Source organism: Castanea sativa, chromosome 6 (assembly GCF_040712315.1).
Source record: "Castanea sativa cultivar Marrone di Chiusa Pesio chromosome 6, ASM4071231v1".
NCBI classification, from domain to species: Eukaryota; Viridiplantae; Streptophyta; class Magnoliopsida; order Fagales; family Fagaceae; genus Castanea; species Castanea sativa.
Genome location: NC_134018.1, coordinates 58,763,314 through 58,781,488, shown reverse-complemented (window position 1 = coordinate 58,781,488; position 18,175 = coordinate 58,763,314). Strand labels below are relative to the sequence as shown.

The 18,175-nt window shown below is 32.6% G+C and overlaps 2 protein-coding genes across 2 annotated transcripts; one reads left to right on the top strand and one right to left on the bottom strand.

Annotated features, from left to right (window-relative positions):
• Positions 1–1,247: 1,247 nt before the first annotated feature.
• On the top strand, positions 1,248–3,126 carry LOC142638371 (transcription factor bHLH14). The gene has a single exon (XM_075812394.1). It carries the CDS (start codon positions 1,489–1,491, stop codon positions 2,986–2,988), a length of 1,500 nt encoding a protein of 499 aa, XP_075668509.1. The 5' UTR covers positions 1,248–1,488; the 3' UTR covers positions 2,989–3,126.
• A 12,998-nt stretch (positions 3,127–16,124) lies between these two features.
• LOC142638970 (uncharacterized) lies at positions 16,125–17,489 on the bottom strand. Its single transcript, XM_075813046.1, has one exon. The coding sequence runs from the start codon at positions 17,336–17,338 to the stop codon at positions 16,379–16,381; it is 960 nt and encodes a 319-aa protein (XP_075669161.1). The 5' UTR covers positions 17,339–17,489; the 3' UTR covers positions 16,125–16,378.
• Between the last annotated feature and the right edge of the window lie 686 nt (positions 17,490–18,175).

Here is an 18,175-nt window from a genome sequence, read left to right as displayed (position 1 = left end):
GCATAAATGTAAAATGTTTTCATTGAAAATATTTATATTTGCACTCCATTTGTTTCAAAGTATAATATTTTATATGTAAAAAGTTTTTAGTAAAACATTATTAGGTATTTGGTGTAACATGTAAATTTTTTCAAATAACCAAAACAGATTGCTTAGCCACTGGAGTTGCCAGTGTTGGAGGTCTGGTGATTGGACTAATGACTCTGGCGACCTATCTATTGGCACTAGTTGCCAAAACGGTGGCTTTGACATGGACACCTACATTGGTTGTCAGAATGGTAGCTTTGTCAACCAAACTACAGGCATCGATCGCCAGAATGGCAGCTTTGACATCTGGACCATTAGCCCCAACAGTTTTAACGGCTTTTTTTGGGGGGGGGGGCACTCTATGTTAAAACATTTTACAACTTTTTACAAAGAATTTTATGGTCAAAGGAAAATATTTTACAAATTTAACCATATTTTATATGCAAAAAAACACTTAAAAATGAGAAAGAATTTTATTTCAAAACAAACCGAGTATTGAAAATATTTTACAGCGAAACAAAAACAAAATGTAAGCAAAAAAAATTTACCATTTTAACTTTTTTTTTTTTTTTGGGGTAAAAAACCATTTTAAATTTTGCATCTTACAACCATGTAATAATTGCATGGTGCACCCAATCTCAGAATCCAAAAATTGATATTTATAACCATATTTTTGTTGAAGTATATAGAGAAATTATTAGGTCATCAGGAGGATTGTTAAAACAATCTTTCTGATTTTTCTAACTAATAAAACGTTGTTATTTATGCAAATATAATATTACTTAACAGTTTTTTATTGGTTAAAAATTTGACTCGCACTTTTTATAAATAATATTATTTAATAAGTCGAGGACTACTTTTTTTTATCTTTTTTTTAGCAAAGATCGAGAGGACCACTTTAGAGTCCTGCAGATGCACCAAATAATTTCTAGTATATACGACCATACGTGAGGGCAGAAAATAACCATTGTATTTGTATCCCAAATTTGGGATCTCTTATCAAAGTTCATTCATTGATTTATGTAAGAGAACGACCCCACAAGGCCTCCGTAGTCTGTTACCCCATCAGTCATTCGCTTTCATTTCACGTGCTAGCGTTGGCCAATAGTGACTACCTATTAAGCTATTTTGGACCCCATATACCCCACCCTTCACCACCAAACTTACACCTCTTGCTGTTCCCCTCATATAATCCCCCCTCCGATCCCTACCTTTTATGATTCGCTTGCAACTCTCTCTCACTCTCCCCGTTGTTAAAGTGTCCTAGCATTTTGATTCTTTTTCTCGTACTAACTCTGTTGCCTCTTTGCGCGAATTTGGTACTATTAGCAATTTTTTTGGCTGCCTCTACTCTCTCTCTCTCTCTCTTCCTCACCCTTGAATGGTTTAGGTCCTCACACTTCCCACTCCCTCAATTACCCACATTTTTAATTCCTTTTCCTCTCTTGACACAACAAAACCATGGAAGAGCTAATAATCTCCCCCTCCTCATCTTCCTCTCTGGTCTCTTTGCCCCAAGAAACCCCACCAACTCTCCAACAAAGGCTCCAATTCATTGTCCAAAGCCAACCAGAGTGGTGGGCTTATGCCATTTTCTGGCAAACCACAAACGCTAGTGACAATGGTCACCACCTCTTCCTGTCTTGGGCTGATGGCCATTTCCAAGGCACCAAAGACACATCACCTAAACTCTCCCACATCAACACCCACTACCCCATTTCAATGCTACACTCCGAGAGAAGAAAATTCATGAGGGACATCCAATCCTCCATCCTCAGCACCACCACCACCACCAACAACGACAACAGTCTTGATCACATGTATATCAACGCCGATGTCACTGACACCGAATGGTTCTACGTCATGTCGCTAACTCGCTCTTTCTCTGTTGGCGATGGTGTGCTCGGCAAAGCCTTTGGTACTAACTCTCTTGTGTGGTTAACTGGTGGCCATGAGCTTCAGTTCTACAATTGTGAGAGAGCCAAAGAAGCTCAAATGCACGGGATTGAGACTTTGGTTTGTATCCCAACTTCTTGTGGGGTTCTTGAACTGGGTTCTCAGGATATAATCAGAGAGAACTGGGGTTTAGTCCAACAAGTCAAGTCCTTTTTTGGGTCAGATCTAATTGGCTTAGTACCTAAGCAAGCAAACCAAAGCTCCCCAAGCCCAATACAGTTTCTTGACCGAAACATTTCTTTCGCTGATATTGGCATAATTGCTGGCATACAAGAAGATGATGATTCTCAAGAAGAGCACAGAAAGGGAGGGGTATTAGAAGGATCAGCAAAGAAAGAATGTGTCAAATTAGGTGGACAATCCTCGTACGTGGACTCAGAGCACTCTGATTCTGATTGTCCACTAATTGCTGTGAACAACATAGAGAAAAGAACTCCCAAGAAGAGAGGAAGAAAGCCAGGTCTGGGGCGTGACACACCATTGAACCATGTGGAGGCAGAGCGCCAGAGAAGAGAGAAGCTGAACCACAGGTTCTATGCTCTACGAGCCGTGGTTCCCAACGTGTCAAGGATGGACAAGGCTTCATTGTTATCTGACGCCGTGTCTTACATCAATGAATTGAAGACCAAGATCGATGAGTTGGAGTCACAGCTCCAAAGAGAGTCCAAGAAGGTGAAGCTAGAAATGACTGATACAATGGACAATCAAAGCACTACCACCTCAGTAGACCAAACCAGGCCTGTTAATACAAACTCTGGGTCAGTTCTTGAAGTTGAGGTCAAGATGGTTGGACCCGATGCCATGATTAGGGTTCAATCGGAGAATGTTAATTACCCAGGAGCTCGTTTAATGGGTGCACTACGTGACCTAGAGTTCCAAGTCCACCATGCCAGTATGTCCTGTGTCAATGAGCTCATGCTTCAGGATGTTGTGGTTAAAGTTCCTGAAGGATTGAGAGCCGAAGAGGCACTCAAATCTGCACTTCTCGGAAGATTAGAGCAGTAATTAATTTAGATCTCAATTGCTACTTTTATCAATAATTATATATATATATATATATATATATATAATATAATATAAATGTGTTAATTTTGTTTTGCATCACAAATTTTATGTAATTAAGGAGGTAATGTTTAACTTAATTTGCTTTTTTTTTTTGTTTATTTATATATATATTTCTTTTTTCTTTTTTCTCCTACTTTGTTGTTGTACTCATAAGCCTTTAATAAAAGTTGGCAATATTCGTAGAAATTAAAGAAGTTGTTGTACATACTGTTTGTGTTGTGTCGATCGTCATGTATGTAAGGACTTTTCATGTTCCCCGTGTTTATGGCACAGTAGATGTAGGAACCACAAAAAAAAAAAAAAAAAAAGAAGTAAAAAAGTAAAAAAGTTAGAGATGACAAAGTAAATAATTTCCATGCACGTTTCTATAGGCAGTGTGTAATAATTGAAGGCAAATAGATGGGGTATGGTTTAGAAGGCATTTGTAACGGTGGGGGACCGGTGTGTTTTTTGTTTTTCTTGGCCGGAAATATCAAAATATGTTTGCTTGTTTTGTGGACGAAATCGAAAGGGTGTGTTTGGGACAAAGGCCAAAGGAATCTAGTACCCCACCACTAATATGCCAACTACTCTATGTTAAAACAACGCACTATAAAAATGTGCCATTTAATTTAAGGTTAATTTTGTGGGGTTAAAGATATGATGTGGGGGGGTGAAAGTTGAAGACCAATTAAATATTTAGCAGAGAAAAATAAATTATAAAATATCAAAAAACACTAAGGTGAAGACAAATATAAGTGGACCATGCACATATATGGATGAAGATAACCTCATTTATTTTACGGCCAAAAATTTAAGAAAACGAGAGGTCTTTTTGCTATATCCACCATATATAAGATAATGTATTCCGTACTCAATAATTTGACTTTGGCACATATACATGTCATCAATCCTTCTAGAACAATGGCATGCTTCATGCTTTTTTTTATTTATCGAGATGAGCTAGGGGACAATTTTTCTCTAAGAATTGTTTCAAAGTTGAAATTTTTAGCATTTAGCTTGATCGGATAGGACTAAAATGGCATATCACACGTTTTGTATTGGAATGAAAGGGTGTTTATTATTATTATTATTAAGGAATTTCATGCATAGACGTTTTTTTTAATCAGTTGGCAGATTCTCCTATACTTTTTTTTCTTTTCTTTTTTTATGGGTTAATCAAACAGTACTTGTAGCTACAATAATGTGGTTTTGCCTTTCTCAAATGACCAGTAATATTCCTTCTTTTTTGTGATTTTGAAATTTAATATTTGACAAGTACGTGAAGCTTTCTATTCTCTTTTGCTTTTATATTCCAACAATTTGATACTTTATCTTGTGAAATAAAAAATATAGATTTAACTTTTAAGACATCCACCTTTCTTAATTATATATTTACCAGATCTAGCAAATTATCTTTGGTTATTGATTATTGTTTACAAAAATGAATCCCCAAGCCAATCAAGAGGAAACATGAAGTAACTATATATAAAGTCTATCTGCCAAACCAAAAGAGAAGAACAAAGTCTGATAGTGGGATATTCTCCAAAAAAAGAAAAGTCTGATAGTGGGTACCAATCTTTCCAAAAAGTCTGTTTAATTATCTCATGTGAAAAGCATCCAATAAAACAAATAATTAAAAATGAATTTTTTTTCCAACAGATCTCTGTCTTAACTTTTCTAGTCTATTATAGTCGTGATTAGCTAATTGAAAGTGATTTACGCACGGGTGTTAGACTGTTTTTTCTTTTTCCCATACTATGAAAGAGAAAATCATCTGAAAACTCAAAACCCGACAAAGAGGATAAACTCTTTGTGGTAAAAAGTTAAAAAAAAAAATTTGAAAAAAAAACCCAAACCCTTGTCTCAATTGCTTTTTTAAGAAATTTTCACTGTGTTTAAATATCATTTATTTGTTAAAAATTAAAAATTTATTATTAAGAACATTAATAATTTTAAATATGTGAATAGTACTATAAAACAATTTTAGATATGTGAATAGTACTATAAAACTAAAATTTATTTAAAATTTTATAAAAAAAATGAGTTTAATAGTACATAAACAGCACCCAAGAAACCTACTAAAAAAAGTGGAACAGAAGATTTGGACTCCTTAAAAAAAAAAAAAAAAATAAAAAAAAAAAAAAAAAAAAAGAAAAAAGAAGAAGAAGAAGAAGAAGAAGAAGAAGAAGAAGAAAGAGGCTAAAAGCCCGGTTTAAACTTTAAACGTAAACGCACGCTTATATTTCTTGGCAGCTAGCCAGAAAAGAAAAACACGTGGTAAAATCCATCTCATAGATTTCTTAAAAGCACCATAAATATAGATTTCTTGAAAGCACCATAAAACACGTGGTATAATATAGTTTTGCATTTAATTATATAATATATAGTCTTTAATCTAGATTGAGTTGCTTCTGCATTAGGGACTCGGACTTGTTGTACTGTAATCGAATCATTTCTTTGTCGTATATAGACTATAGAGTGTGGAAATAGGCTCATGGTCTATTGGAATTTTTGAAAATAGGAAAATTGATTGCCACTTTGTGAATTTACCTCATGCGATTTATTTAGAGTGTAATTTAACACGTGTGGCTGCACGTAAAAAAATACCTACTACTTGGTGTGAAGGAACACTTTGTATATCAAAGACGTCATCAAGTAGCTCATTCTCTCCCATTTTGCATTTTGTATGACTATTTTTTTTTTTAATGACTGAAACTTATCTCACTTGTGTCTCGTGTAATTCATTCTGATTATTCAAGGGGTGTGTAAGAATAGATAGATGGTTCAATTTAACTGGTTCTCGTGTGTCTTTAAATGAAGTTTTTAATTAGCATTAGTGCCATAATTTTGCACTTTGAAATGAACCAATATTGAGTGAAATATATGAATTGTCTATACTTTTACTCATCCCTCCAATCTAGGTTCCAACAACATGTATCATCTTCAAGTATATAAGCTCTGGTGAGGATCCATCCCCTCATATTTGAGCTTCTTAGCATCCAACCCCCTTCGATATGAGCTTCGACCATGTCCATCCCCTCTTATCTAAGTTTTAATAGACTTCTCATCCTTGATTTAAGCTCCAAAGGCCATACTGACTCTATTGACCAAGCCAACTCACCGCAATATATAGCAATCGCAGCATTGATGTTGGATTCTACTACCTTGACTAAAACTAACTAATTTTAATCCTAATACTCATAACTCGGGTATAGTTACATTGGTACACCATCTATTAAGTTCTTCAATTAAATTCAAACACATAACTCGTTTTTATTTTGGCCAAAATACACTATTGGTTCCTAAAATCTTCCAAGTAAGCATTTTTTATTCTTCAAGTTTAAAAAAACCATTATTGATCATTTTATTAACTGCTATTAGTCTTAATGCTTATGTGACTGATGAGTGATGATATGACATTTTTTAAGTGACATGGTAAAAATATTTTAAATCAAAACTCACTTTTATACATAAGCAAACACATGAACTGTTTTAATACCCAATAACATACCCGTTATGAAACGGAATGGGTCTACAAAATCTCTCTCTCTCTCTCAAAATGTCAAAATGAAAAACAAGATGGATACTAGGCCAGGCTAAGGCTAAGGTTGTGGTTGTGGTTGTGGCCTAGTGGTTTGGGTTTGGTGTTAGGTTGGTCCCGAAATTTGAATTATGAAATACGAAGACATGACATTGATCTAGCTATGGATTGGTTTTTCTCGAGATTGACTTGGATTGGGTGAGTTTTTTAAAAGAAGTTTTTAATTTATTTCGATGTCAATGGGGGCTAGTTTAATTCTATAAAACCTTTAGAGAGGTTAATGTAATTAATTTTAACAAAAACATAAAAGAATCAGAGTGGTAATGCCCATTTTTTTGGGACTCTCATTTTAGTTGCTAAATGAATTTTTAAAATGATAAATAGATAATACAATTTTAGAATCTACGCACTTTAAAGTAGCGTTAATAAAAACATACAATCAGAGAGCATTATAATGACTAGAAATTTATGAAATGCATTTTTAATGGGTTATAAATTGGTCTTTTTCTTCAAAAATATATATAAATTTGATAGTTGAGAGTAAGGGATTTAATTCTTGGACATTTTTAATGGAAAATACTAGGAGGTGTTAATTGAGTTACAACACTCTTGGCACAAAATCAGCTTTTAATAAAATTGAATTATTCCTATAGTAAGTCTAAAAATTATCTAATATTTTGAAAATAATATTAGCCTCTCTTGCACCAATGTTCTTATGTTAGGTTAAAGACTAAATTTAATTGGTGATAACTATCGCAGTATAAGATAAATGAGAAGTTTTCGTAAAAATCAATTTGAAATTTTTTTTTCTAACTTATTACATAATGATTTATAAGACTATTTATCGTATTGTTTAAATATATCAAATTAGTCATAACTCATTAAATATATTATACGATTAAAACTATGTGTGAATGGTCTTAATGGTTAGATCCGTTACGTAATGGGTTAAAGAAAAATTCAACAAAACCAATTTAGAGATTTTTTTCTAAGTACAGCAAACTGCAAAGATCACTACTCTCCTCGATGTCTGAATGATTACCCTACCCACCTAAACAAAATGGGGTCAGTGTTCTGATGACAGGATTCACAGTAGTCCAGGTGCATTGCATACATGATGAACATCTTGTTTAATTCGTTTTCTTCTTTAATTTGTTTAATAAATCTGTTCTGTTCTCACAGAATTTACGATTGCTGATTGAAAAAACGAACAAATTGCAATTGATCATTGGCTAGCTATGTAGCACATGTAACATGCTTCGTAGGTCTAAATTGTCACGTGAGTTTGTAGGTTGTGACACGTGGACACCACGTTTGTCCTTTCGATTGGTTATACAAATTGCCTAAGCATGCAAGTTTAGTTACCTAAGATAATTGCGTGCTGGTTGAGAGTTGAGACATAAAACCTGGGCCCAGGGGAAACATACGAAGACAAGTCATGTCAGCTACAAGGTTAACTGAGGATTGTTAGCTGTTTGATTAATACATCTAAGGTAATTCTAACCTACCAACTAATATTATATATATTTAGCAAAAAACAAAACCCTTATAGTATATTCTATATAATATTAGTTTTTTCTTTTTTTCAGGCCACTAATAAGTAATAACCTATTGTAACCTATCAATTATTTAGTCCAAGTGGATGTCCTGACAATAACAAAGCAGGAAATTCATGCTTTAATCTGAGAACCTATTGAGAGTGATATCCAATAAGTAGATAATCCATGTTTATCGAGAAGCCAACCAATGCATTGATGCATTGGCGAAGTTGGGAGCAAATTGTTTATCTTCTTTTGCTTTTCTGTGAATCCACCGTTTGTGGTGGAAAGAATCATAGTTTATGATAAAGCTGATATGTACCGTAACAAATTAGTTAATTCCTAGTTTTAATGCATTATCCATGGTTGACCACAAAAAAAAAAACCTATCAATTGGTGTGCAAACTACACTCACCTAGAGGATTAATTAGGTGTTCTAATAATATTGTAGGATTAAATAAAAAATCATACAACTTTACATTTTATTAAAATAACTAATAATAATATAGCAATATATGATGTTAGATTATTATATTTTCTAAACTTAAGATTAATATTCTAAAAATACTTAAAACTAATAAATATAACACATTCTATATTTTTCTAATGAGCGTCTAATATTTAAATAATAATCCATGAATCTCTCTCAAAAAAAAAAAAAACAATCCATGAAAGAAGAAAGAAACCCTTCGCATTCCCCCCAAAAGCTGTAATCCTTAATTTTTAATTTAAGCTTTTAATACATTCAAAGCGTTTGTCTAATTTTCATCTTTAAATCCTTTTATACGTGTGGATCTAAATCGAAAAATAGTTAACAATCTATATTTTTTTAATTGATAAAATCAGAAATAAAATATTTTGAAATTATACAAAATCCTAGAATCCAAATCAGGATTTTAATTGAGATTTTTTTAGGTCCTACATAAGATCTTTTCTCATTCCAAGATTTTAGATAAGAATAAGTGTGAAGCCCACTCATATGCATAACTCACATGCAACAACTTTATCACCAAAACAATCCTCAAAGAATTTAAAATATAGATCCTCTATTTGAGACTGATATTTAGTAACAACAGGAGACCTACTCTAGTTTTCTCAAGGCTAAGGCCTTAGGTTCCCATTTGTACCAAATTTTTATTAAAGGTTTCAAGGTCCCCACTGAATTAATTAAAGAAAATGCCTCAAAATTCTACAAAATAAATCCCAAAATGCTAGAAAGATAACTATTTTTTTAAGAAAAAAAAAATGTGAATTTTGCATTCTTTCCCTATCTTCAAAGAAACCCTCAAAATATTGAGCGAATAGAAATTCAATACAATTAGAACCCTAAATGGTTACAAAAAAAAAATGTTATGAATTTGCTGAAAAATTATTGAAAGTCAATTTTCCTAGCAAGTTTTAAAAGAGATATTGATAAAACTTAAATACAAAAACTACATTAGTAATTCTTTTATATCTTGAAAAGTGAGAAAAACGAGTTATAAAAAATATAAAAGTTAGATAAATAATATTTATATATTAAAAAAAACCACTTAAATTTATTGTCTTTTTAAGTCTCAGAATGTATTGAGTTGAACTAGGCACACTCATGTGCATAACTAGTGGGTTCCTATTAGCTCAATTGGTAAAGTCTCTGATGGTTGAATAAGAAATATGAGATTCAATTCCCACTTACATCAAAAACCGATTGGTATCTTGATTTGATTATAAATAGTTATTATTAGGAGCGGACGCCATAGATTGAAATTATCTAAAAAAAAAAAAAGCATAACTCCTATACAATGGCTTTATCCCTAAACAGTCCTCTAATAAATTAAAATATGTATCCTCTGTTTGATATACTATAAATATATTCTGTTTGATACAATGATATTGCATGAAAAATTCCATTAAAAAGCCGAGTTTCCTTTCCTTGAAATATATATCGGACCCGGTCAGATGGTGACGCATCTTCAAAAATGGACATATGTCACAATTCTAAAGGGTCCAATACCACTGGACACTGAACCCAAATCTCTCTTATCTTTGGATCCAAATTAGGTTCAGTGCTTTTGTTATACTGGATCCAGTTGGATGATGACATGTGTCCAAAAATGAACACATGTTACAATCCAACAATTCTACTGCCATTAAACACTAGGCCCAAACCTCTCTCGTGTTTGGACCAGATTACGTTTACAGGGGAGGTTAGTACACTTATTTTAGCATATGCTACCAGCACGTGGCATTTGCAAACACACAGCCCCATGTTATTGTGGAGTGCAGAGAAACTGCCCCTTCTTTGGTGACAGTTATTTTCGACGTGTTTCCATTGGGCTTTTAAGAATTGAAAATCGAAAACAGGTATAAACATGTCTTCATTTTCCTTTGTGTTTTGAGACTTTGAAAACAAAATTTGTTTTCTACTTTTAGGTTAAACAAAAGAGGTTTTTTTTTTTTTTTCTGTGTTAGAAAATAGAAAACTATTTTTAAAAACAGAAAATTGCTGAACAAAATAATTACCAAACATACACAGAACTTAAGAATTTAGAAGTGGAATATATAATGGCAAAGATTCTTTCTCTCCAGTTCACGTTTCTTTCCCTCATAAAAACAAGGAATAGTGACTTTCCCTTCCTTAAAAATTACTCGACCTCCCTGTTAAGCTTTTAATATCAGACTATCTTATAACTTACGTGCTCTCACAGCTTAATTTAAATAGTCTCTCTACAGTTAGTTAACATGCTTCTCTCTCTCTCTCTCTCTCTCTCTCTCGTTTTCAATTTCCTTACCCTCTTTCCTTTTCTGGCTTTCTTCCTTTTTTTTTTTTTTTAGTGTTGGGCTTAGGAAATCATGCATTCGGACTTGGGTCAGTCCGTTGGGGTGGATTTGAGACTTGTGGGCCAGGACAATTGGGTCACTTGGATCTTAATAAAAAAATCTAAATGGGCCATTGTCCTGGACTCCAAGAGTGTTGCTACTTGCTACAAGTTGCGAAATTGGGATGTTTTGGATCTTGTATGGCATACCCGGTAGGCCCTTATTCTTTATATAACAAAACCCAGTTAGTAACTATCTTTAGGTTGATGATTAGGTACTCTCATTGTACAATTACATGGTGTTTCTTAGGATGGATTACCAGGAATCTGAGAGAACCAGGTAGGCCTTTATTCTTTATATAACAAAACCCTAATTAGTAACGGTCTTTAGATTAATGATTAAATACTATCAAAGTACAATGATATGATGTTCCCTAGAATAGATCACTATGAATTTGAGAGAAGAGAACACAATATTACCATATTTCAAGAGTAACTAATGACTACTAATTTTATATAAATATAAATTTTAAGTGGCGAGTGATTTAAATATTTAAGTCTTGTTAAAAATGCCATGAAATATCATTTGACCTAAAAGGTCATTAGCAGATTTAGTTCTAAAAGTTTATCTAATTTTTCAATTTGGTCTATAAAGATTTTTTCTCGGACAACAAGGTATTAACTGCTACATTTCAATCCACAACAATATTTCTCTATTCTTGGGCACACCCTTGATGAGATAAGAGCCCAATGTGTGTTTTATTCAAGGGGAAGTCTAGGTATACAATTTTGTACCACAACTATTGTCACGAGGCTCACAACTTTGAAGTAATCTAACTATGAGTGATTGAGAAAAAGTAGTAGATCCATTTGAAAATAACTGTCTATTACTCACCATCAACCATTTTAGCAAATTGTGGCAAAAAGTTGTAGATTTAGAACATCAACTTGTGCAATTCTTTTTTTAAGCATCAATTTTTTGTCACAGTTTACTGAAATTGTCAATTATGAGTGGTGAACAATTATTTTCACATGCATCCAATGTTTTTTCTCCATTATTCACAATCAAGCACTTCAAAATTGTTACAATTATAGTTGTGCTACAAAGTTTTATCCCCGAAATTTCTCTCGAATTAAATACACAGTGGGCTGTATCTCATCAACAATATGAGCCCAAGATTAGAGAAATCTTGCTGTGGAGTGAGGACTGAAGTGCAGCAGTTAAACCTTGCTCTCAAAAACATTTTACCAAACAAATTAAGAAGTAGAAGAAGAAAGAAATGACATATTTAGAAGGCATTTAATTCAATTATATGTCAATTATCAATCATTCTATCCCCGAGTTGCTGTCTTGTAGTCAACTTGGCGTATCAACAATATTAGAAGCTATAGACAAAACAGAATTATAAATTTAAAAAATTGAAAACTTGTTTAGTTGATGAAGAATATAATCAGTGTGCTCTTATTATTAAACCATTGTATGTATATCATTCGCTTTCATTACATCCTCATCAAATTTTCTTTCCATTTAAATATGATTAATTGAGTAAATACTAAATAGGTGAAATCATCAGTTCATCACAGATTTTTTTTTTCCCAAGTACACCACACCAACCATTTGAATGAGACCAATTCGAGTGCTCTTACTTTTTTTTTTCTTTTCTTTTTTTTTCCGTTGTAGATATGGATAGAATTTAGTAATTGGAAAAAACGCTAGTGGCCGGTGTCTAAGAAAATAACAAACGCAACCTATAGAATAAAATGAATGATTAATTCAGGCATAATATTTTTTTCCTTGAATAATTTTAATATGTACTTATCAAATTTTGCTTTCTTATTTATGAAGACAGACAATGACATCAAGCAAAAAAACATTGAATTTGCCAATGGACTTATTCTCTCCTATATCTTCCTTATAACCCACCTCCCCCATCTCCTTCTCAAAAAATAATAAAAATAAAAATTACAAAAAAATATACAATAAATTTAATTCTTCCGAAAAATCGGGCAGTTAAAAGGATGACATCGGTACATTGAAAACCACAGCTTTCTCACGTTTAAAAAAAAAAAAAAAAAATTAAGTACATGCAATTGGTTCCTTGAATAAGACCTTAAACCAGCATTTCCAACATGTATTTTAATGAATTGACAACAGGATATCCAATTGCAAAAAAACAATCGCACAGTAAAAGTTAGTAAGATTATTAATTTTTTCTTTAGCCCAGCAAATAATCACAAAGGGTGCAACAACCATATGTAACAAAAGGAAGCTTCAAACATGAGATGTTTCAAGTAATCTGTCACTAATCTGTTACAAATTCCATTACTTACCAGTCAAAATCAAATAATAGATCTGAACAACCCTTAAACTTTTCTAATTGAATTCTCCTACTAATGGGGACTCCTTAGTCAAAGTCGATCATCAAAATTTCGTGTGTAATCGTAATTATTTTTGGTAAATTACATTTTTCTATCATAAACTAGCCATAATGTTACATGTAATGTTCCATAACTAGGATGGGCATGAACCCGTGAAACTTGATCCGACCATTCCACCGGCCCAGCCTATTGAATTCATGGTCAATTTTATCAAGATCTAATTGTGACCTAAAAGTTTTAAATGGAAAAAGTCCCTCTCGAGTCTGACCTATGTGTAATGTTCACTCCCAATTTGTGCAACCAACCTCTTAGATATTTAATTAATGCAATGTGCCAATGTCTCTCACTTCTGGACATTGGGCCATGGCACCCCTAGCCCTAACATTCAGATCCTCTAGAGTTCTTAGGGTACTCTACCAGTAGAGTTCATTAAATCCTAACCACTCTTTAATGATTTAATAGTTTAGATTCTGCCATGTCAGCATTTCATTAATAATATTCTTGAAATAATAAAAAAATGTTGTAAACAAAACAATTAAGATGATTGTTAATGAAATGCTGACATGGCAAAATCTAGACCATTAAATCATTAAAGAGTGGTTAGGATTTAATGAACTCTACTTGGTAGAGTACCCTAGGAACTCTAGAGGATCTGAATCCCTAGCCCTAACATCCACAAATTTTATTTTATTTTTATCATGTATATTTATATAAATGTTTAAATTGTGACCTCTTAAATTTTTTCTACCAGTAATTCAATTGGTTCAATGAGGTCACACCCAAAAAAAAAAAAAAAAAAAAAAATATATATATATATATATATATATATATATATATATATATAAAATTACAATGTGCCAACGTCTCTCACTTATGGAAATTGGGCAATGGCACCCCTAGCCCTAACATCCACAAATTTTATTTTATTTTTATCATGTATATTTATATAAATTTTTAAACCGTGACCTCTTAAATTTTTTCTCCCAGTAATTCAATTGGCTCAATGAGGTCACACAAAATATATATATATATATATATATATATATATATATATATATATATATAATTACAACTTATATATTTTAGTAAACAAAATAGTATTTTCCTAATGAGGAAAAAAATTAAGGCAAACCAAGGGGCCTTCAGGTAAGGTTATTTTTCATTTTTGTTTTGAAGTAGTTCTTTCTTCTTGGATATGCGGATGTGTGTTTTCTTTTATTTTATCAATACATTTCATTTTTACCTTTAAAATTTTGATAGATATGGTATTAGATCAGAAGCACACATGTGTTTTATACTCACCATCATTTATTTCTAAATTGTGCTAATGATTGTCAAGTAATAGAAGATCAACAATCTACCAACTTGTTTATAGAGTTGTGTTTATTCTTCTAGATTCTTTAGCAACTATGGAATGATAATTTTCACCTATGAATATTATCTAAATTAAGTTTGCAACAAAACCAAAGATGATTCTTTCATTTTGTACATTAACAGCGAATTACTACGAAATTTAGCACATAATCAGTCATAAATGTTTTTTAGGATTTAAAATGACATTGAGTTTAAATTTTTTTTTTTTTTATAGATAGTTAATTTGAAATATACTAAGAAACAATTAGTTTTTATTATTATTTATTTATAGTAAACAAATATTTTTTTGGCAAGATACTGGTATTATTTTTCCTATATAAATTTAGTTATAACTTTTATATTTGTTCCTGATCTCCATAATTTTTTTGGTTCATAATTTTGTCACTCCAAATAATAAATTCTGATTTCATCCCTATATTTAATGCTAAAATATAAAAAATTTAATAAGAAATAAAGAAAAGATTAGAGAGAAAAAAAAAAACATAGAGGATTAATGTGATTTTGTCTTTTAATTTTACACCTTAATTCTTAATTAAGTATAAACTAGCTACTACATATTTTATTATTTGTATGTTAAAAGAAACACTTTGAAGGTATATACTAGAAATGGAATAGGGTAAATATGATAACTTTAAATCCACTATAGTACATGGCATTACAACCCACAATAACACACAGTATTATATATAACCATAAATTTTAACTATTTAAAATAATCTTAGACAAACTTATTTAGTTAACACATGAAATTAATAATTTAAATATTATTGATAAGTTATAAATAAAACAAATCTTGAACATGGATTTTATTATTATTATTATTTTGGATTGGAATCTTGAACATTGAAAAACATTTGTTTTGGATGAAAATAAATTTTTTTTTTTTTGTGTTCTAAATTTAACTCTATGTAGTTGGTATTCAGAAGGAATTTAATAAATAAATAAATAAAAACTTTAGTTCAAATGTCACATTAATATTAGTCGTTCTTGCGAAAACTGAAATTTCTCATCTAAAAGTATTTATGTATTAAACAGACAACAGTGTATAAGATAGTATAGTGTACTATAAGATAATTTAGTGTAATAAGGAAAATACACTAATATTAAACACCTTTAATTATTTTACACAATTTGAGATATTCACAATTTCACATAAACTGTAACTAAAATTACAGAATAAGATAGGATAGTGTACTCCAGAATTTTGTTAAACCAATAACTAAATTACCTGTAATCAAGAATTAACATTTCTTAATTAGTTGAATTTTTACCTAACTGCAACATACCATAATAGAATTAAATTTTTTTTTTTTCAATTTTTAGTGTAGACGGAAATTAAATATCAGATCTTCTATACAACTATAAAAAATTTTACCAGTTAAACTAACTAAAACCCACCAAAAATCTACCAAGAAAAACTTTATACAATAGAAGAACATTGCATGAAACTTCGTAAACGTACAATTCATTATAAACATCAACCGAACATTTGACTTGATGGCGTTCTACATTTTTATTTACGGTTTAAATCTGATTACAAGTTGTGTACGTATATCCCCTCAATTTTTCACATGATCACCCAAAAAAGATATCATAAAATAAGGGAAAAAAAAAACGTTTAATATAGCTGAACATCGACGTCTAGCATTTTGAGTGAATTCTTGTATATCTTTGTTATACAAAACAAAAATTCCCACAAGCTAATTAATTAAGGTGATTTAAGTTGAATCGATAACCCAATGTTGACCATCGATTTTAATTTTGAAGCCATGAATTCGAGCAAACAGAGTCACAGCCCTCCTAACACCTCGATCATCAGCTGCAGTAAAATAATCGTGCCCAAAAATCACTCCACCGGGTCTTAAAAGCCGGTACGCCCGATTGATATCGGACCAGGCCGAAAAAAAATCATGACCCGCATCCACCTCGATCAAATCAGCGTACACGCCCCACTCACAAAACAAGTCGAGAGCCGACCCGGTCGAGAACGGTACGGGCAAAACCGAGTCCGTGGCGTTTACGGATACCAAGTTCTGCATGAACTGGTACATGAGCAAAACGTCGCCGTTCACCATCTTAATGTCTTTGAACCGGTCCCGAAACCCGGGCCAGCCGCGAAAATCGTCGACGCAGAGGATCTGGGTTTGGAGACCGAGTTGGCGGGTCAGCCCGGCCATGTGAACCGCCGACGCGCCTAGGAAAGTGCCGACTTCGATGATGGTCTTGGGCTTCACTCTCTGAATGAGGTGCTCGAAAACGGCGCCGTTTGAGCCCCACCCTTTGAGCCTCTGGGGTCGGAGGAGGGAGCTGACGTGGACCGGCGGGAAGTTGTCGAAGGGTGACGTGGCGTTGTAGATGCGGTCGAGGATCGTTTGTCGGACGAGTTCGGAGGGGAGCGGGTTGGAACAGTGAGTGCTGACTCGGAAGTGGTCGAGTTGAGAAGGCAAGTTCGCGAGGTCTTGGATTGTAGGCGCGGTCGGAGTTGGAGTCGAGGTTGTTGTCGGGGGGAGTGACGTGGCATTCTTATAAGGCGAGGAATTCGAGGATGATAGGTAACCCAAGGTGTACGATAGCAAGAGGAGGAGAAAGTAGGCGATGGGTTTTGCGAGTTTCAAGGCTACGAGTACAAGTCTTTTTTGTCGGTGCTGTAGTACTTGCTGATCTTCTTTCTGTTTCATTTTGTATCTTCGAAAAAGCTTTGGCTCTGAAAAAGGACAGACAAGACTATGAGTTTTAAGAGAATAAGAAGAAGATGGTCTAGAGAGAGAGAGAGAGAGTTTAGTTTCTAAAAATCTCTGGGTTGTAGAGGATGAAGGAGTGGTTGAGTTGGTTGCGTGTTTAATACTATAGGGTCATGAAAGCGACTGGAAAAATTTTAGTCATGTGGATAGGAATCGTAGAGTTGAATATTGAAGCTCTCATTTTATTTGATGTTGAAATTATAAATTGGACTAGGTCATTAAAGAAATTTTCTTGTGAATTTCTATTGTTTTTTGCCACTCAAAGGATGCCGTAAGGAAAGTTTTAAATTTTTAATTACTTTCTGTATTTGGGTGTGTGTGTTTTTTGAGGGTGGAATTTGAATATTTTGATAGTTGTACGATATGTACTAGTTAAAGGTTGCACGGTTTTACCGTAATCTTATAATATATATATATATATATATATATATATATATATATATTTTTTTTTAAATTTGAAAAACAATAACAAGTTAAATTATTATTATAAAAAATGAATAGTGAGTTTTTATTTATTATGCCATATGGTCCATGCATTTATCATGAATTGAGCGACTACTTCATATGTATCAAGGTCTGTATCTTTGTTCAGAATTTCTACCGATCGTGAAGCGAAATCAAAATATGTGCACAAAACATTCTTTTTAGAAATTTAATAGTGTACAAAACTACATAGAACAAACAATACTAATTTTAAACTTATAAGCCAAAGTTGCGCCAAGTGTCTACTCTAACAAATTAACAATAACAACCAGTAACAACTTGCCACTTAGG

Bases quoted from the DNA above. Each gene is read 5' to 3' on its own strand.
- LOC142638371 (XM_075812394.1), top strand. From the start codon at position 1,489: ATGGAAGAGCTAATAATCTCCCCCTCCTCATCTTCCTCTCTGGTCTCT.
- LOC142638970 (XM_075813046.1), bottom strand. From the start codon at position 17,338: ATGAAACAGAAAGAAGATCAGCAAGTACTACAGCACCGACAAAAAAGA.